This window comes from Pseudochaenichthys georgianus, chromosome 1 (genome assembly GCF_902827115.2).
Source record: "Pseudochaenichthys georgianus chromosome 1, fPseGeo1.2, whole genome shotgun sequence".
In the NCBI taxonomy this organism is placed as follows: Eukaryota; Metazoa; Chordata; class Actinopteri; order Perciformes; family Channichthyidae; genus Pseudochaenichthys; species Pseudochaenichthys georgianus.
The window spans coordinates 33,699,252-33,720,292 of NC_047503.1; the positions used below are offsets into that span (position 1 = coordinate 33,699,252).

General features: G+C 44.6%; 1 protein-coding gene across 1 annotated transcript in view; it reads left to right on the top strand.

Moving 5' to 3' along the window:
* The window catches only part of grin2ab (glutamate receptor, ionotropic, N-methyl D-aspartate 2A, b), a 143,158-nt gene that overhangs the window by 117,503 nt on the left and 4,614 nt on the right, over positions 1-21,041 (top strand). The window contains exons 11-19 of the mRNA XM_034084548.2: positions 4,873-5,044; positions 6,888-7,041; positions 8,530-8,655; positions 14,055-14,284; positions 15,061-15,221; positions 17,002-17,189; positions 17,919-18,157; positions 19,719-19,902; positions 20,243-21,041. Of these exons, the coding sequence (XP_033940439.1) occupies positions 4,873-5,044; positions 6,888-7,041; positions 8,530-8,655; positions 14,055-14,284; positions 15,061-15,221; positions 17,002-17,189; positions 17,919-18,157; positions 19,719-19,902; positions 20,243-21,041 (2,253 nt within the window). The remainder of the gene's footprint in view (positions 1-4,872; positions 5,045-6,887; positions 7,042-8,529; positions 8,656-14,054; positions 14,285-15,060; positions 15,222-17,001; positions 17,190-17,918; positions 18,158-19,718; positions 19,903-20,242) is intronic.

Below are 21,041 nucleotides of genomic sequence, written 5' to 3' on the forward strand. Positions count from 1 at the left end.
ACTTCTGTCAGAGAGTCTAACACTTACCGGCAAAGTAGCTCTCATTTGGATCAGTGATAATTAGTTCGGTCAACATTAATAATGAATTGCTCTCGGTTGCTGTCAGCTCGCTAATGCCAATCTGTCGGTGCACTTGAGTTTTGTTTCTGCTACCAAACTAATTGCATGTGTTGCCCATTCTGCTCTTTGTTTCATTGCTCAATTAATTCAGTGCGATGCATGTGTTGCTTTAGATTTACAGATGGTGTTGCTCGTTTTAAATGTTACAGTTACTAATTATTCATAATTCAGTAATACTGCTTAATGTATTTCTCTTTTGTACATATTGATACATTGTTTTTATTCTTTATTTTTGTCCTACATTATTTACCATGTGGCCAGGTGTGGAAGCAAAGACAGGCTGTGGCAAACTTAACTTTGAAGTGTAACCATAACTGAATACTTCATGACCACATTTTAATATGGTGGAAATTGAAAACAATTTATATGAATTTCTGTGATTTAAATTTCTCTTGGTGACATTTTTGGGATGGCAATTTTCGTGCATGAAACAAATTTGTTTCAAAAACGTCATATTCAGACATGGAATATGAAATGGATTACATGAGACTGACAGAGCATAGCCCATATTTGTAGATGTGACTTTTCAACTCGAATTTTGTTGACTTTTCATTTTAGATCCAAAAATGACCCATTGTTAGCAACCTGCATATAGTTTATGATAGTGTAAAAAGTGTAAAGCTTGCGATTAACTTATAAACCATCTATTTTGATTATTGCGTCACTTTAAAAACATCAACATCATTATTACTTGTAAAAGCAGAAATATCTTTGGATTTTAGAAATGTCAGAATGTATTTCTATCAACCAAACATTAAATCAGTTAATGGAGAAAATGTTCTGTGGATTAGACAATAATGAAAATATAAAGTTTTTCTTAAAAAAGACCATAAACAAATGCTTTTCATTGAAGAAAAGTTATTGTTTTTCTGCCGTCACCTTTTCTAGTGTGGCCATTGATGAAATACTGTACATCTTTCACACATCACCAGTGATGTTAGCAGGGGTCATCAGGAGTTTCTGGTCATCAAACACCCTCGCCCTGGTGACCCAGTCATGGTTCATCAGCCCATGTTTGTGTTCAGGTGGCATTAGCTCCTCCCCATGGACCTCCTCTCCTCTCCAACAATCATCCGTCATCTGTACGTGTGAACCCATAATGTTTCGTCAGGCCTAGCAGACCCAAAGAGCACCTGAGCGGACACTATCATTGTTATGTCTAGCACCGTCTGCTGTAACTCTCTAACATTGTACTGTAGCTGCAGATATATTAAATATGTGTCATACCCAATCGCCCCCATGAGACTGAGACTGTCTCTGCCTTCATTTAAATAGCCTTGGGACGAACAGCTCTGGCACATTTACAGTAATGCCTATGAATGTGCAGTGTGCCTTAAAGAGAACAACTATAAATACATAAATCTCAGCCTGAGCTGTAACTTGAGACCGCAAATGAAAATAGGTTTCATGTGGGACGCAGCCCAACCTTTTGTCATCTCCCATCTGGACTGCTGCATCTCCCAGGAGGACCCCGGCTCGTAAACTATTCTGTTCAGCCACTACAGACCATCCGGCGCGCTGCAGCATGCCCTGTCTGCAACCCCCCTAAGTTCCCTTTGTCGCTTCTCCACGTGTTCGACCCCCTCCCTCCCCGCTGGCTGCCGGTGGATGTTCACATCAAATTCAGAATTCTGATCCTGGCATTCAAGGCTCCTCAGGGACTTTCTGCCGGCTATCCGCACTCGCCTCCCTGCGCTAAGTCATCGTCTCACCTGGCCTTGTCTCTTCTTTCTACCGCTCCCCAATAATGAAATGTCCTTCCTAATCCAGACGGGACAGCACAATTACATCATTTCCTCCATTGTAGAACAAAAAGGAACTGCCTTTCTTCCCTGAATATCCCAATGCCCCCATATCCTCCGTCTGCATCTGCTGTTTGGAAAACATCCCTCGTTTTGTTTACTTAGACTTTTTAAATCTTTTTTTAGCATTTCTTTATGAAACATCATCACTTCGGGATCGCAGGAATCTTTTTTTTCTGTTTGGCTCGAGATAACAGTATCAGCTAATGGAATGGAAATGTTTCACAAATTCATCTACGACTTTGTTGCACTGCTTCGTCAAATGTGATTATCTTTTATGATTATATACAGTTTTTTTCCCACCTCACCACTCACCACCTGACTGCATATATATCACTTTGTCCTCTGGGACAATAGCAGTGGGCTGAATGGCTAAAATCCTCCTTTCTTAGAAGAGATATTGTTTTAAATTCTCATCACAGTGAAACTAATGTATATACAACGTGAAAGAAGAAGAGAAGTCCACCATTTAAAGATGAATGCAGTGTTTGACTTTAATCACTTTGAAGTGAACGTATTCATGCTTCAAGCACCTTAGTAAAGATTAAGCCTTGTGGAGCGCTGGTCATCCCGCTTATAAAGCTTGATAGATTCATTTAGAGATTTAATTTCTAATTTCAATTGCTTGTGATTTTTTTTTACATTGCCTATATATCAAGATTTGATGTGTCAGTCCAGGAGAAAGCTTAAGAGTTGTATTTCTTTCAGCAGCAACATGTCAAACAATACAATGTACTTATCTCTTTGAATAAATCTTCAAGGCATTTTCATTGGGGCTGAAATATGTTGCAGGCCTTCACGTGTGTGTAAACAATGCAGGGATATTTCCCAAGTAGTCAGTGGAAGTAAAACATCCTCAAAGGTACATCTTCTGGATTCTTTGACATCTTGGCTTTTACTCCAATTATCTGCTATATGTGGACACCTCAATGAGAGCTCCTGCATGACGAGAGCTTTGCTTCTCTCTGCTTTTTCTACAATTCAGCTCACATCTGAGCTCATCTGTATACAGCCAGTTCAGGGTACATCCTGTAAGCGTTAATCATAATTGCTGCAGGTTTGTTTGCCACCAGCTCCGGGCTGCTTGATGATCATTTAGCCGCAACACAGTCCATCAAAAACCCATCTTTTCTCATTTTTCCCTCTCATGACTGACAGCATTATTGTCGAAACTTCAATCGATTCTGGCACACAATAGAGAAAAAGATACATTTTTCAAGATAGCTATTTAGATAGAATATAATAGGAAGAGAGTCCTTGTTAGCCACAAGGTAAATGCAGGACATTCTACCATAATTACACTCTTTGAAGATTGATTTACCTTTTTTATCAAACAGAATCCACCATAATAAAAGCTTTTTGTGTCAAATGGGTTTGGGATGACAGACAGGACAACAGCAACAACCATTGAGTTGCTGACCCATGCGGTCACGACACTGCAACACTGGAGGCGCACACAATTTAGACGACTGAATCACAGCGCATGGAAAGTTTAACTTGTTGTGACCCCGTATCTTAACCTTCCTCGGGAGCGTTGGCCGCACAAGTCTGAGCGGTCGCCGGCCCCGATGACTCATCTCTTCTGGGTCCTGGGTTTTCATGTTACATTTGCTTTTTTCTATGTCCAGCCATCCATGCGCACATATATGCGTACATGCATACATCCAGCCATCCATAAGGGCTCCATTTACTCAGTCACTACTTCCATTTTATTTGTATGGGCTTGTTGTTACAAAAGTACGACATGAATCAGATGCACCGTATGTGCGTCTTGGGGATGCTGTTGTTGCCGCGTGTGTGTGTGTGTGTGTGTGTGTGTGTGTGTGTGTGTGTGTGTGTGTGTGTGTGTGTGTGTGTGTGTGTGCGCGCGCGCGTGCGTGCGTGCGTGCGTGCGTGCGTGCGTGCGTGCGTGTGTGTGTGTGTGTGTGTGTGTGTGTGTATAGTGACATAAGGACACAGAGAGGGCTCAGCTGGGAAGCGCTAATGTATACATTATGTGTGCATTAGAACACCTGGGGGACATACTGCACATACTGTACACAGCCACACTCACATGTATGTGCACAAATTAGGCTCTCTTTCTCTCTCACACACACACACACACACACACACACACACATGCAGACACGCACACTCTGCTGTGCTGCAGATACAGTTGACTGCTGTTAAAACACATTTTAATCCTTTGATCTTTCAGTTTTTGACAGTCGTTCTCGGTGTGTGAATCCTTCAGTTCTTTATGAACTTTCTCATGAATCAGTCGACTGAAATGTCAAGTGAAAAGGGCACATAGTCACTGTTCAAATCCATACATGTTACAGTGCATCAGAGATGGATGACACAGACGAGGAATACACTTTTCATGATAATACTTTTTTTTAAATGCTGGTAGAGTTTAATAGATTATGAGTATCATTTCATCCAACAATTCAGTTTAGTTCACAGCTCCGAGGTCCTCAGGGAGGGTTGTCCGAAAAGTGTACGGAAACATCTCTTTCCTTTCTGTACGTCCTGTCTGTGAGGCGGCCGTGGGAAAGTACAGTAGGATCAAGAGTTTTGGAAAAGCGCTTCCTAACAGACATATACAGTAAAACATAGGAAGAGGAGAGAAAGGGACGCGGAGAGACGAGGCGCAGGACAGATGATATTTTAATCATGTGCGTTGGTTGTTCAGCTCTATTTAAAGCCCAGCAGCATCTGCTCAGTACCCCTGTGTTTTCAGGCACAGAGGGGAAACACTCACAAACTCCATACAAGCTCTCTGTGCCCTCTAGCAGTGTTTATGTTTACTCAGCACGATCATAATTCTAGTTTTACAGTTTGATGGAACCACCAGATGTGGAGCGAGCAGGGGTACAGTAACACTCACATATTCCTCGCTTATATAACACTGAAATGTCCTATAATATAAAAGAAATATGACCTTATTGTTTGTTTCTGTGTGTTGCAGTAACAGCACATCATCAGGAGGTTCCTACATTAAGCAGTGCTGCAAAGGTTTCTGCATTGACATTCTGAAGAAGATAGCGAGGAACGTCAAGTTCACTTTCGACCTCTACCTGGTCTTAAATGGGAAACACGGCAAGAAGATCAACAATATGTGGAACGGCATGGTTGGAGAGGTGCGTAATACTCGTCTGTCCTTTACTATAAAACCATATCGGTCTGACCTTCCATGTAATCATTGTGAAATACGCTTATCTAGCCAGCAGCTTGCTTAGAAAAAAGACTTGGAAAAAAAGGGAACGTGCTAGCCTCTATCTGTCCAGATTTAACATAAATCCACCAACCATCTCCTCTATAGCTTCCAGTTGTTATGCTAAGCTAGGTTAACCCACTGCACTGCTGTAGTAGCTTAATATATGTAATGGGCAAATGTGAAAATGGCATTGACATTGTTATCTAAGTTTTGGCAACAAAGCAAATAAGCTTTCAAGTCAGTGTAGTTCAATTAAAAACATAAGGACCATGTGCCTTCAGGTTGAGGCACATGGTTTAGGATCTACCTTAATGCAGATATACATAAGAATTTAAAAGTGCATAATAGATACAATACATCATGTACAAATATAATATAATAAAGGAAGTTGGGAGAAATAGACTTAAAGAACATTAAAAAGCAGCAGAGGAAGTTAGAAATAAGTAAAGAGGGAACTCAATAAAAGTTGAGTTCAACGGGCAGATTGAACTAAAAGGAAGTGAAGAAATATGGGTCCTAAAATTAGATTTAAAATGTTTAATGGTGGAACAGAACACAAGCCGTATTTGTCTTGTCAGGAATAGTCCTTCCTTCAGTCGGACTCGTCGTGGAATAATTATTAAGTATAATGATTGAAGGTGTCTCTAAAGGTTTTTCTATATATCATTATTGTATGTCAACAAATACCATTAAACCTCCTACTCTGTGTTTTGCATATAGATTAAAATGTATGTATTCCTACTTGGGAAGTAGTGGGTTGTTGATAACAAGACACTGTATCAGGCTTAAGATACAGAAATGATATTTGTAAAAGAAGTGATTCTTTGCTGGTTTGGGTCTTTCAATGGGATTTGTTGACTAAAGAATATGGAGTACTGCTATTAACTGTTATAATCATGCTTGCACCAACACATCTTAACAAACAGGACTGAATGCATCACTTTTAAAATGATTCATAGATCATTAATAGATATTGTGATACGAGATACAAACATATCAAATATAATGTTTTCCTTTGCTTTCTGATCATGTGTTTCTGCGATAGGAGTAGAAAAAGATTTTGAATACAACCACTTGTGAATCACCCAAAAATGCTAAATTGTTATCATTAACTCCCACTGTATTATGCATTATTCATGTCATTTATATTTCCAATGCTGCTTCCCTTTGGGGCTTTAAAATCCATACCATCAACTATTTAAGTGTGCAGACGATAAAGCTCTTCGAGGATACCTTGAGGCTCAGGTGATCATTATCATTTATCTTTTCTACAAATGATTTATTCAATCACAGATGAAATGAAAGGTTTTTAAAGTAAAATCCCCAAAGGTCGAGATTAAACACATAACATCTCCGAAAATGGACACTCAGAGTTTGATCCATAGTTGTAATGCCTTCAGAGGAAGACGGCTATGAGCCCTTAGACAATTAAATCTGAAGACGAAACATAACATGTCACTGCATCGTAGAGATGACGTCTTTATGTGCAGAATCTCCATCTGTCAGAAAACATCCAGACACCAGGAAATGGTAGCACAACGAGAAAAGACAGCTGTATTTTTATTTTTCAGCCAAAAATGCCCTCCAACTGAAGCTGACATTCTGAGCTTATACCCCCAGTCACTGTGATATTTCACGTCCCAAAATAAAAAAGGAGGACCATATCTGAGACGAATGATGTCCAAATGTTCACGGAGCTCACTTTATTTATTGTTCTGTCAGTGAGTCCTGCACGCAATGCTACCTTTCTAACTTCTGTCTACCAGGTGGTGTACAAGAAGGCGATAATGGCGGTCGGTTCGTTGACTATCAATGAGGAGAGGTCAGTGGCTATTGACTTCTCCGTGCCCTTTGTGGAGACTGGCATCAGCGTCATGGTGTCACGTAGCAACGGGACCGTCTCTCCTTCGGCCTTCCTCGGTAAATCTTTTATTTTTGTCCTCCTTTACTATACATGCTTTCTTCTTCATGTTTTCCTCCACTTGTCCGCAAGTGGGCCGACAACTGGGAGCAGAAAAACAGAGGAAGGGGTGCTTACATGTTGGCAAAATCCTGCACATAAAATTGAACATTTGATCAGACAGTATGCAGTATGCTGGCCAAATTCCACTTGTACTCTGACTTTATCTGGGCCTCAACACCCTGAGCACATTTAATATGTCTAGCAGAGCGCAGGAAGCAGTGTGCCAGATGTTTTTTGAAAAGTCAGATTCAGACAAAGCATTCTTGATACTATCCTCTCCTCCTCCCATCCTCTCTCCTCCTCCAGTTGTTCAGATGACTAGAAACTGGAGCACTCTTCTGTGCTGGCCTAATGTCTTGTATTGTCATTGGAGCGAGACGAGGAGCGAGGGGATGTATTGGACCATGTGTGTGTTGGTCCCTGTGTATCAAGCCATGTGTTAGCATGCATGTGTGTGTGTGTGTGTGTGTGTGTGTGTGTGTGTGTGTGTGTGTGTGTGTGTGTGTGTGTGTGTGTGTGTGTGTGTGTGTGCGTGCGTGCGTGCGTAAGGGAGGGGAGGAGAGGGAGAAAAAACGTGTGTTATACTGCACGATTATATTAGGTCTTTGTGTATTGAATCAGGGGTGTGTAGAGAATGGATGTGCTCTGGCCGTATGTATATTAAGGGGTGAATGCTTTGTGAGTGTATTTATATGAAAGCACATTGTATGCATGTGTGTGTGAGTGTGTGTTGAGCCGGGGCCAGGGTATCAGTGACGGTTCAGTATCTCTCGTACTCATATTTGAGGCACCTCAGTGCACAATCTCTCAGGGTTGGCTAACCCTGGCAGTCACATACTTAGACATACAGTCACACACACACACACACACACACACACACACACACACACACACATTGTGTCTGGGTTCAGCGTCTCTGGCACTCACCCCGCTCTCTGAACTCCTGCCCTGCTCTTCACCAAACACACACACACACTCTCACACACACACATGCCCAAATCACACACAGATCACGTACACATGCCCGCAGCAGGGCACATCAGATCACTCAGAGTTTGATTCTTCTCTCTCACCCGCTCCCTCTCCCCTTCCTCTACGATCTCCCCCGCCCCAGGCCTCTCCCTCTCTCATCCAAGGGAATAATGAGAAATATGGAAATGTGCTCCATCAAACTCTCTGTGATTAACTCTCCCTCTCCTCCCATCCGCCCTCCCTCACTCCGTCTGTCTCCCTTCCTCCCTTCTCTGTGTCTTTCCTATTATCTTTTCCTCGCCTATCTCCCACTTGTGCCTGTTTCTTTGAGTGTCTTTTGTTTTTCCAAGTTTGTCACCTCTTTCTCTCCGTCCCTCACTTTTGTATGCATCTGCACTACAGTGCATCATGAACTTGATTCAACTTTAACTCTCTCTCTCCCCCCACCCTCTCTCTGTCTCTCCCCCTCTCAGAGCCCTTCAGTGCATCCGTTTGGGTGATGATGTTTGTGATGCTGCTTCTTGTAACAGCCATCGCCGTCTTCCTCTTTGAGTTTGTCAGTCCGCTGGGCTTCAACCGCAACTTGGCCCAAGGCAAAGGTAAGCGTACACACACAATTAGAAATATCAAACCGATCGTTTCTCCCAGGAGCGAGAAGCACAGATCCAAGCTTCCCCTGGAGTGAAATAAGTGACCTATTATTACCCAGACTTTAGACGGTTCACTCGATGTAAGCATTAACAGTTCTCTCCTAGAGCTAGGCACATCCTCAGAAAGCAGCTCCTCAAGCTCAGAATAATGCTGTAAAACTACATTTTAGATTAATTCAACAGTTAAAGGGCCCATGTCATGGACATATCTACTGATCATCATTCCATTGTTGAGGTCTACTAGAATAGATTTATACTGTGCAATTTTCCAAACTCACATTGGTTTCTCATACAGCATCTCTGTAAAGTATGTGTATTCACCGGTATTCACTCTGTCCTAAATGGCTTGTTGGAGCTCCCCCCCCCCCCTGAGTACACACAAACACTCACAGCCGAAGTAGAAACAATAAGTGTGGCTTGATATTGAGTAAGAAAAAGGTTTATAACGCTGTGAGAATGGGTCTGCGGAGAGCATTTCTCCGCGATCCCAACTTAGCAGTCTGAAAAACGTTGTGGTAGATACCAGTTTGTTTTAAACATCATAAATACACAAACAATGAATACTTACAGGTTGTGTACCCGAATCTCCCGCTGGTCCAAACAAAGTAGGAACAGCATCGTTCTTCAGTGCCCTACGCTGTACATATCCGGCATGAATCGCTGAAAGGTTTGGGAAGCTTTGTTTCGTGAAAGGCTGGCAGATGGTGCGGCCATAGCTCTGGGCTTGGCTACTGGGCATCCCTACGTAGCGATACCCAGGAAGTAAATGAGAAATATCCAAAGAGGCGTTTTGGGGAGGTATTTTCTGTACTTTGAGGGTTTTTGACTCTGCAGACCGTTTACATGCATAAAAACCTTCATAACACATAAGGGGACAGGTAATAACCGGAAAAGCATGACATGGTGTTACGATCTCAGGCACTTAGGATGTTGGACCCAATTGCAGACAGGGAGACAGAGGTAAAGTATTGTAAGATACTTTATTTTTCCATGACTGGCAAAAATGAACAAAAAGGTAACCACAAAAAACTCTAGTCGAGATGACAAAAAACAGAGAACAAAAAATGAAGGCGCTCACGCAGTGAGGAATCAAAAACCTTTCATGAGTACCAGGAGCATAGACCTTACCATGACAATAGACAAGACGAACTGACACTGAACACTGGGAGACAGGGGAATTTAAACACAGGGTAACTAGACACAGGTGGGAACAATCAGGGGCGGGGCTGACACTGATGAGCACAGGAGACACACAAGGAGTGACAGGTGAAAACACTCAGGAACTTAGACACACCAGGGAAACTAACGACAGACATGAAAACCCAGGGAAAAGAGACCAGACAATATACAAGGAGGAAACATGACAAGGAGAACGGAAAAACACCCACACCTAGACATAGAAACGTGACATGACATAATAATCCTGACAGAACCCCCCCCCCCTCAAGGGACGGATACTAGACGTCCCTAAACAAAACAAAAAAAATCCAAAACGTCCAGCAGGGTGGGTGGAGGGGGTACGGAGGACGGGCCTTGACTGACAGCCCAGGGCACGGCAGAAGACCAGGAAGGGGTCTCGGGCGGACGGCCCGGGGGTAAGGCAGAGACCATGGATGGGGTCTCGGGCGGACGGCCCGGGGCCAAGGCAGAGTTCAAAAAGGGGAACTCGGGCGGACGGCCCGGGGGCAAGGCAGAGTTCGAGGAGGGGCGAAGACCACAGCTCTCAGGGGACCGGGCAGGAGCCGGTGTTGACCGGACAGGAACCGGAGCCGGTGGGACAGGTGTCGGCAAGATCCCCCACGGAAGAGGACAAGGAGTTGGCAGCACCCCCGGCGAAACAGGTGATGTCGAGGCCTCCAACGAAACAGGACATGGGGTTGGCAGGGCCCCCGGTAGAAGAGTAGTCGGCGGGACCCCCAACGGGACAGGACACAGGGCCGGCAGGGCCCCCAGCAGGAGAGCAGTCGGCGGGACCTCCAACGGCACAGGACATAGGGTTGGCAGGACCCCCGGCAGAAGAGTAGTCGGCGGGACCTCCAACGGCACAGGACATAGAACTGGCAGGACCCCCGGCAGAAGAGTAGTCAGCGGGGTCTCCAACGGGACAGGACATAGGGTTGGCAGGACCCCCGGCAGGAGAGTAGTCGGGGGAGGCCTCCAACGGCACAGGACATAGAGTTGGCAGGACCCCCAGCAGAACCTCCAACGACACGTGAGTAGGGACTTGAGTGGGAACTCGAGAGGGAACTCGAGAGGGGACTCGAGAGGGGACTCGAGAGGGGACTCGGGTAGGAACTTGAGAGGGGACTCGAGAGGAAACTTGAGAGGGGACTCGGGTAGGAACTCGAGAGGGGACTCGAGAGGGGACTCGAGAGGGGACTTGTGTCGGTCGTTACGCCGACAGGACACAGGGAGCTGGCGTTGGCTGGAGAGCCAACAAGAGACGAGGTGCTGGAGTCGGCCGGTACGCCGACAGGACTCGGGGAGCTGGCGTCGGCCGATGAGTCAACAGGTGACGAGGAGCTGGAGTCGGGACCATGACTGCTGGGGCCGGTACTTGAGCCGGAATCATGGCTGGAACTGGGGCCGGAACCATGGCTGTATGGGCCAGCTCTGGTGCAGGGACCATGGCTGCATGGGCCGGTTCTGGAACCGGAAACATGGCTGTAAGATCCAGTTCTGGAACCGGAAACATGGCTGTAAGGTCCGGAGCTGAAGCCTGGATCATGGCTGCTGGGCAAGGAACCGGAACACAGATCCATGGCTGTGTGGGATGGTACTGGAGCACGGTACCATGGCTATGTGGGATGGTACTGGAGCACGGTACCATGGCTGCTGGGTCCGGCACTGGAGCCGGAACCATGGCTGTTGGGAGCGGAAGCCTGGACCCTGGCTGTGTAAGCCAGGTAATGGAGTATGGACGCAAAGCTGCGTGGGCCGGTACTGGAGCATGGAGGCACGGCTGCTAGCTTGGCTTTGCGACTCCTTCTCTTAGCAGCCGCCTGAAGGCTCCGTGGACCTCCATAAGCCAGACGAGTTCCAGCATATGACTCCTAGACAGGAGCAGGAACTGGGGCAGAAGCATGGGTTGACTTAAGATGGATCCCACCGAGGCATATGGTGCCAGGTTGGGAATTGGGAGACAGGGAGCTAGCATGCCTGGGGCTAGCAGACTGGGAATCCCACACCGGGATCATGGCTGTTGGAGCACGGGCTGGAATCCTGGCCCTGCGTCTCCGAGAGGCTCTTTGGAGACTCCGTGGACCTCCAACAGGACCGTAGTCGGATCCGAGGAAAGGGTTAGATGCGTCGGACCAGTCCTCAGGACAACTTGTGAAAAGCTGTAACCACTCCGGCAACGAACTCCTCAACCAAGGCATTTCGGCCACCTCCATTCGTGCCCTCTCGAGAATAGCCTCTTTGTCCTTTCTAGAAGAAGTTCCTTTCCACTCGGCATGAGAACATTGAAGGGAAAAGTCTAGATCGAACAGATCCAACTCAAAATCTTCCATATCCGCTGGGTCCATATTCTGGTCAGTTCGTTCTGTTACGATCTCAGGCACTTAGGATGTTGGACCCAATTGCAGACAGGGAGACAGAGGTAAAGTATTGTAAGATACTTTATTTTTCCATGACTGGCAAAAATGAACAAAAAGGTAACCACAAAAAACTCTAGTCGAGATGACAAAAAACAGAGAACAAAAAATGAAGGCGCTCACGCAGTGAGGAATCAAAAACCTTTCATGGGTACCAGGAGCATAGACCTTACCATGACAATAGACAAGACGAACTGACACTGAACACTGGGAGACAGGGGAATTTAAACACAGGGTAACTAGACACAGGTGGGAACAATCAGGGGCGGGGCTGACACTGATGAGCACAGGAGACACACAAGGAGTGACAGGTGAAAACACTCAGGAATTTAGACACACCAGGGAAACTAACGACAGACATGAAAACCCAGGGAAAAGAGACCAGACAATATACAAGGAGGAAACATGACAAGGAGAACGGAAAAACACCCACACCTAGACATAGAAACGTGACATGACATAATAATCCTGACACATGGGACCTTTAAATTACCTAAAGGCCGATCTAGGTGTTGCAATGGAATCGTGTTTTGCTTAGATTTTTTATTTCTAGCCCACCTGTACATATTACAGTAAAAGTCAATGTGTTTAGTTGGCTAATTTTTTTATCTTACACACTCAATGAACAACACATTCCCAAATAAAAAACTGTTATATAAGTATAATCCGTTTCATCTCGAGGAGAAGAAAGTAACTTTAAAATAAAGGTTAAATATATTTTGGAAATAGACTAATTGGCTTCTGATGAATATTCCTAACACCCTGATGTTTATTTGCTAAATGTGAGGAACTTCTTGGAGTCCTGTTGTCACTGTGAGGTTGCCAACCTTCACTGACTGTGAAACTGAGCCAATTGGCGGCTGTCTTTCGCTAAATATTTACCAACATAACTACGAATTCCTTAAGATTTGTTGCTGCGGTACAACTCTGCAATCACAACTCTCTTTTCTCTTCACCAACACTTTCTATCGGTTTTAATTTTATTTAAGTACAATTTAGTGACTGTTGGACCTCTTCAGTTGCAGTGTGTGGTGTGTTTCAGGTGCAAATTACTTCACGAGTAGCAGGTCTAAATCTCTTAAGCTTATTTTTTATTGTTTTTTTTCTTTTCACGATACGATTTGAGTCTGAAAAATTATCCTTTTAAATCTCCTTGTTCAGTGGTTTACTTTGTGGATTTGACTTGCTAGAAAGGTCAATATCTTGGTTTATAAATGTTGGTCTTTATCAATGAATCATGGTCATTGATAAACAGTCACTGCAGACGACTGCAGTGACTGTTGCAAAATGTGTGAGCTGAAGGTGTAAAAAAGGAAAGCCATTATTGCTGTCACATTAATTTTACAATGTCACCCCTCCGGAGGAAGCGTGATGCCCTCAAACTGGATCATAAACTCTTTGTTTAACTTCCCTTTTTGGACGGTCTCATTGCTTGCTGTTAAATAGATGATGGCTATGGTATGATGATTTGCAAAAATGATGGTCTTGGTAATGAATGACTAAGGGTTGTTTTAGCTACTGGAAGGCAGGAAGGTAGGAAAATATAACAATTACTATTTTAATTTAAACTTTTAATTCATTCCCTGGCTTGCTGTTTTTTTAACCCCAAAATAAGCCTCATATTATCAGAAACGTTGTGACCCTAAGGTTGGAGACTCTTCAACCTGCTTTGGTGTTTTTTCACTACGTAGTATTTTTTACACTCCGTCTTTTTTAAATGTCTCCCTCTGCTTCACTTCCTCTCTCCGTCAGACCCACATGGTCCATCCTTCACCATCGGTAAGGCCGTCTGGCTGCTGTGGGGTCTGGTGTTTAACAACTCCGTGCCTGTGCAGAACCCAAAGGGCACAACCAGCAAAGTAATCGTCTCAGTGTGGGCCTTCTTCGCTGTCATCTTCCTGGCCTCCTACACTGCCAACCTGGCTGCCTTCATGATCCAGGAAGAGTTTGTGGACCAAGTGACTGGACTGTCTGACAAGAAGGTGCGATCACACACACACACACACACACACACACACACACACACACACACACACACACACAGAAGAAACTAAACACAGTCACAGTCAGGGTTGCACTTGTAATGGATGCCAGCCCTGAGGCCAGACAGGGCTCTCCAGGGAACGCCCTTGGGCTTCAACAGCCCTAACCCTCTGGCCGTAGCTGTCACCGCACAGCACTGCTAGCTCAGGCTACACATGGGCTGCATGGATCAAAGACGTATGTGTGTGTGTTTGTGTTTGGATGTGTGTGTGTGTGTATGTTTGCCGAAGCTGGCGGTGTCAGCAGAACCCCAGTCAGTCTTACTCTAGACTGGACACATGATGATGATGACTGATGAGTCCACTCCACTGTCTCTCCTGCCTCCTCTCTCCTCTGTCTCCTCTCGTCACTCTCCTTCCTCCTCTCTCCTCTTCCTCTCTTTTAGTTGAACTCCCTCTCTTTCTTAGACTTTCTTTATTCTCGTACTTTTCTCAATCTTCTTGCTCTTTTTCCCCTCCTCTCTTTTAGCTTCATTGTTTCTTCTTTTGTGTTCATTCTGTCAATTTCAGCATTAAAGTATTTGTACTACCATTGTCTTTATTTACTTTTCACATTGGACGACAACACAACAACTAAAAAAACGTCACGACGATGATAAAACTATGAATTATAGAAATTAAATTACAAGTGAATGCAATTAATACAAATAAAATACACACATGTTTTTGTCTCAAATTAAATGTGTCCCTTTTCTTTCTTATTTCTCTCCCTGCAGTTCCAGAGTCCGTATTCCTATTCGCCTCCATTTCGCTTCGGGACGGTTCCTAACGGCAGCACCGAGCGCAACATCAGGAAGAACTATCCCAATATGCATCAATACATGACCAAATACCATCAGACTGGCGTTGTGGATGCGCTGGTCAGCCTCAAGACTGGGTACTGTGAACTTGTCAATTCAACCTATGTGAAGTTGAGCTTTATTATACCTGAAAGGCTTATTCTGTTTGCAGACCGCTAGTATTCATAAGATCATGTGAAAACAAACAAAAAAAATACATTGCATCACACCGAAACTCAGCCCCATGGGGCCCGACTTTATCTCATGATAAAATGCTGCAGATACTATGCTCAGTGTTTCTGTCAGCCCCTGTAAAAAGCAGACGCTGCCTGCAAGTGCTCATTATTGAGTCTGTTGCTGCTGGAAAGAGGGAGCTGCCAAAACAGGGAGAGAGTAATTTGTTTATTCTCCCTCCTAAACATGCACTAATGGAAGGATGGCTGCAGTGCTTTTATTTGTTCATTAGTTTTGTGTGCTTTGATCTTTGGGGTATTTTCCTCAAATATAATTGTACTTTTTTGCTTTTCCCTCTCTGCAATTACTTCATTGAAACTGACTTTTCAAGTAGATTATGATTTTTCTCATACCTTATACATTAGGCTTTGTTTATACAACATCAAAACTGTATAATGAATGTGTTCAGCGTTTAATTCAATTCTTCAGCAAAATTGTTTAGGCTGAAGAAAACTTTAACAATTTGGAGCTCTTTTTAAAGTCATGCAATAGGCAGTGATACTTTTAAAGCACTCTTCACTTTAATGAATCTGCAGCGTTTTGTTTTCAGATGCTCGATGCGCTTTAAAGGACATGTGCATATTCGCAAAACAGATACTCAATGGCTGCATTTAACATATGCCCTTTGGTGAACAGTTTAACTCAACGTGTTTAATATTAATGAATAAATCTCTAACATGGAGAGTCCCAAGGGGGTTGATTAGCACTGGGGTGTATTCATTAGGTTATATGTACACTAAGACTTCTTTTTGCTGATAAATAAGTTATAAAAAGAAATCTGCAGCTCGTGTTACATTTTGTTTGATTAATGGTCATTCCTCATGCTGGTGATTTTGCTGAGCTCAGAGGTTACATTCCCACACAGGAGGACTGTTGAGTCGGATACAAATGATGGCTCCTTAGCTTGAATTCAATTTGTCAAAATGATGACAAAACCTGCAAGTAAAAGATTATCTCTAGTATGAAACAAAGACATCATCGTGCGTGTAAATAATAACTGCAGCAGCGTGCAGGCCGGACAGTACTCTGTGCCCATGATCCATCGTCTGATCTGAATGAGAATTTCGGCTCCAAGAGGACGCAGTTGTTGTGATTAATCCTACGGGTTTGTTTATGGATCTAATGAACATTGCTACTGGCACCACAATGTGTACATAAGACTCAGCAGTGTTGGGGTCTTTACTACTGAATCCTGATGGATCACATTTCACATTGTCTTGTTTTAAAATACATTGTGGTTTATTTGCTAACGGTATCCTGGCTCATGTTTCACATTCATAAGACAGACATAAGAGAGCTTTCAACTCTCTTTAACTCTTAGCAATAAAGCAAATGTGTCATAGATAAGACAGCGCCAGCTTTGTCCTTATTACAAAAGAAAATGTGAAATGTTCAGGACAAGCAGTTCATTCAGAATTGATGTCCTCTCCCCAGATGTAGCTAAATATGGTTTTATATAAGCCTGAATAATGTAGGCAACAATATGCACTTTATCTAAGATGAGAGAAGAAATGTTAAAAAAAATGTTGCTGCGGAAATATTTGAATTTTCTGTCCTTTCATTTTAATAATGTAATGACCCCTCAGATGAATCATCCAAACGCTGGAGCATGTAGTAAATCCAGAATGTGTGGTTCTCTTACAGAAAGCTGGATGCTTTCATTTACGACGCTGCGGTGCTGAACTACATGGCGGGCAGAGACGACGGCTGTAAGCTTGTCACCATCGGCAGCGGTTACATCTTCGCCACCACGGGTTATGGTATCGCCTTACAGAAAGGATCCTACTGGAAACGCCTGGTTGATCTGGCCATACTGGGCATCATAGGAGATGGTGAGGCGCCCGCACATATCCTCATTCTGCAGCAGATCAGTCACACTGCATTGAAGTTTAAGTTTCTCAGATGTTCCCAGCCTTTAGTGTTATTACAGTTGTGCCAATGCTCAGCTTTCCCTCCTCCCTTACCCTCCCCCAACACTCGCTCTCTCCTCCCTCCTTCTGTTAGAAAGCTATCAGGGGCTAGTCTTAACACACCATTTCATCATCATTACTCCGTGTGTGTGTGTGTGTGTGTGTCCTGTAATGTTTACTCCTAATAATAAGCTGTGAGATGGTGTGAATGCAAGAAGGAGAATGAGCCAGAAACCAAATTGCTGAAACCACTAAAGCGCCTCGATTCACACCCGTCCTTATTATTCAGGGCAAACGCCTGCGTGCCCGTGCGACACACAGAAACACTCAATCTGATACAATTCCTCCCATCTTTGCTTATCACTCCATCACTATCAATTCTCTCTCCTTCTTTCTACAAACCCCTTTTCTCACTCCACCTCCTGTCTCCTTTCCATTACCATCTATTTACCACTTCACTTCTCTCACCTCCTCGCTTTTCCACTCCATCTTTCTTCGTAATGATACGCACTTTTTCCCCCAACACCTTTCTGTTTCCCTCGACCACCCATCCATTCCCTCTTTTTCTCAACCACTATATTTGTCTTTTCTTTTCTTCCTCGCCCCTACCTGCTGCATTCTTAAACTTTTACTTTACCACCTTTCCCACAGGTGAGATGGAAGAGCTGGAGGCGCAGTGGCTGACTGGGATCTGCCACAGTGAGAAGAACGAGGTGATGTCCAGCCAGCTGGATGTAGACAACATGGCGGGTGTCTTCTACATGCTGGCCACAGCCATGGGCCTCTCCATCCTCACTTTTATTTCTGAACACCTTTTCTACTGGAGGCTGAGATACTGCTTCACTGGCGTCTGCACTGGGAGGCCGGGTCTGCTCTTCACTATCAGCAGGGTGAGGAGAGGGAAAAGTTTAATTTCCCACTGCAGGAACATCGTCCAGTTCTTGCCCCATCTGCTTCTGAGGCAGTACCCTCAGATGTTGCTCTCTTACTGATCAAACACCATCCTCCAGAGTGCAGCTGATGTGCAGCATTGATTCAGGCTGTAAGAAAGCACTGGTTGTTGCAACATCAATATCAGGACTCGGGTTGAGAATTTTTTGTAAAGTTATTGACCGTTTTAAACACTAAATCGGACTCGGAGACTACTTTAAAAGAGTATGAAATAAAGTGAGAGAGCAGGGAACAGAACAACTGCAAGAGGAACAAAACCTCACTGTATTTTCAAGTTGTTTCAATGCGGTTACATACTGAGGCAGAAATACAACAGACCAGCACATTATTGCGACTTTGAAGGCAGCCGCGGAGCCTTTGTGGTGTTTAACAACATCCATTCAAACATCACAGTAAATTACATAAATGATTACTCTGTTGTCTGTCTTGTTGTGTGCAAAAATTGCATCTCGAACAAAGCAGTCTAATTTGCCTAATCTTCACAGTTCTTCAGACGCAAAGGAAACGCACATAAAGGACCTTTAGTCGTGTGAATGCCTGAAATGTGTCTGAAAGTGATTGTGTGTGTGTGTCTTTGACGCACACACACAATAGTTACTGTTAATATTAAGAAGGAGTCTGGGTATGTATGTGTGTGATAAACGAGAAAACAGGAGGATATTGTGATTATGGAGCCCAGCTGAGGAAGAGATGGATTTACTGCTGTGCATATGGATGACACGAGAGAGGAATCAAGCTATAAGAGGATGATGTGAACACACACACACACACACACACACACACACACACACACACACACACACACACACACAGAGCTTGCTCTCTCTCAGCCACACACATAAGTCTGTTCTAAAAAAGTTTAAAAAATGGTAATACATGTGCAGGTGCTGCGAGGTGAGGGACGGACTTTGCCGCTCGGGGATACAGAGAGATGGACGCGCACACATTTAAACCTAAATATTCACACACACAAAACAAAAATGCGCACATTCAGTCAGACCGTTCTTTCATTATACATGTCCCATGTCTCTGTGTGAGGCAGGGCTTTTATTCCAGACGAGCAGCATTTCACACATTAAATGTTTTACAAAAAGACTGTCTGTGTGTAACTGTGTGTGTGTTAGAGCGGCGATGCTGGAGGTTAAGTGGCTCCAGGAAGAACATCTCCTTGCACTCAAAGGCCCCCTCCAGTGACATCATCACCTAAATGTAATTTTCTAGGCGCCTCTGAAAGCAGTTAATCTTAAAAAGTGGCGATTATGTCTACTTGCCACATTACAAAACAAAATGAGGTTAGGGTTTGCAGTAAAGGCGCAAGAGAATAGGATGCAGAGGTCTTTCTTCATTTACCGTGTTAGGAAACTACTCTTGTGCATGTTTGAACTCTTTCTCTTGTGAAGTCAATGGGTTGGGAATTAACCATTTTATTATCTTTCTCTTGCCTGCCTCTCCTTTCCCTTTTTTTCTTTCTTTTTGTTTTCTCTTCTCTCCTTCTCTCAGGGTATATGGAGCTGCATCCATGGAGTTCATATTGATATGAAGAAGAAGAATCCTGAGCTGGATTTCAGTCCTCAAGCCAACATGCTGCATCTGCTCAAGTCTGCTAAGTCCATGGCTTTGTCTTCTCCTAAACGCAACGCTGTGCTCTTGCAGCCCAACATCCTAGATGTGATGTCGGGGAAAGGTACTATAACACTTGTACACCTCACAGCATATAGTGTACATTTATTTTGTGTATTTTACCTCCTCACAGAGCAGGTAGACATGGCACCATTTCTCACACGTACAGAGGTCCCCCTGCCTTTCCTAAACAGTCTACGTATGCATATCTAAAGGTGACTCCTTTCACCTTGTTGTGTAATCGCATCGACTTTCATCTAAAGGCTGGCCTCATGATTAGAAACACATTACAGTATATGGCACACAAACAGCGTGCCAGGGATAGCCAGTAGATAATGTATCAACCGGCTGAGCATCCATCTATTGTATCTGCTGTCTGAGGTGCATCTCTCCTTGTCTCCTAGGTAACTCTCTCCATCTGCCCCCGAAGGGTCCTGGTCTCTATAGCAACGCCGCTGGTCCGCACAGTTTCTTGTCATTGTCCGGGCGACATAAAAACCTTCTTAACAATGCTGCGCCGTTCCCTGTGCAACAGAAAAGCCCCGCTCTTCAGACGAGCCCCAACAAGCCCCAGCTGTCAATAACAAATGACAACGGCAAGACTCGCCCCATCGGGCTGGCCCTCGCTGCCGTCCCACAGGGCTCGAAACCTCGAGCCCTGTGGAAGAAAAGTGTGGAGACGTTGAAAACGCAGCCTACTGTCGTATCTCCAGGCCCAAGCCCCACCCCGGCCGCTGGACCCGGACCCCCACAGATGAAGAGCCAGCGCTACCTGCCTGAAGAGCCGCCACACTCTGACATCTCCGAGTGCTCCAGCCGGCCGCCATCACACAAAGATTCTGATTCGATGGCGGCCAGGGGCGGATTCAAGCCTATTAATCAGCTGAGGAAGAGAGGAGGGGTAGGAGCAGGAGGGGGAAGCGGGGGCGGAGGATCAAAGATCTACTCCATTGACTCAGACCAGGCCAGTCTGCAGTCAGCTCCCCCCTACCAGCGAGACAGCCAGGGGGGAGGTGATGACCACACTTACCCCCCTGACCTGTTTCCACCTGACAGCACATACTCACACACTCACACACTCTCCAACCAGGCGGATGCGTCCATCTCGCAGCTGAGTGCCAGCCTACTGCACCACAGTCACAGCGCGGAGGCCGACCTGCACTCCCTGAAGGACAAGAAATACAGCACCTACACACACAGCAG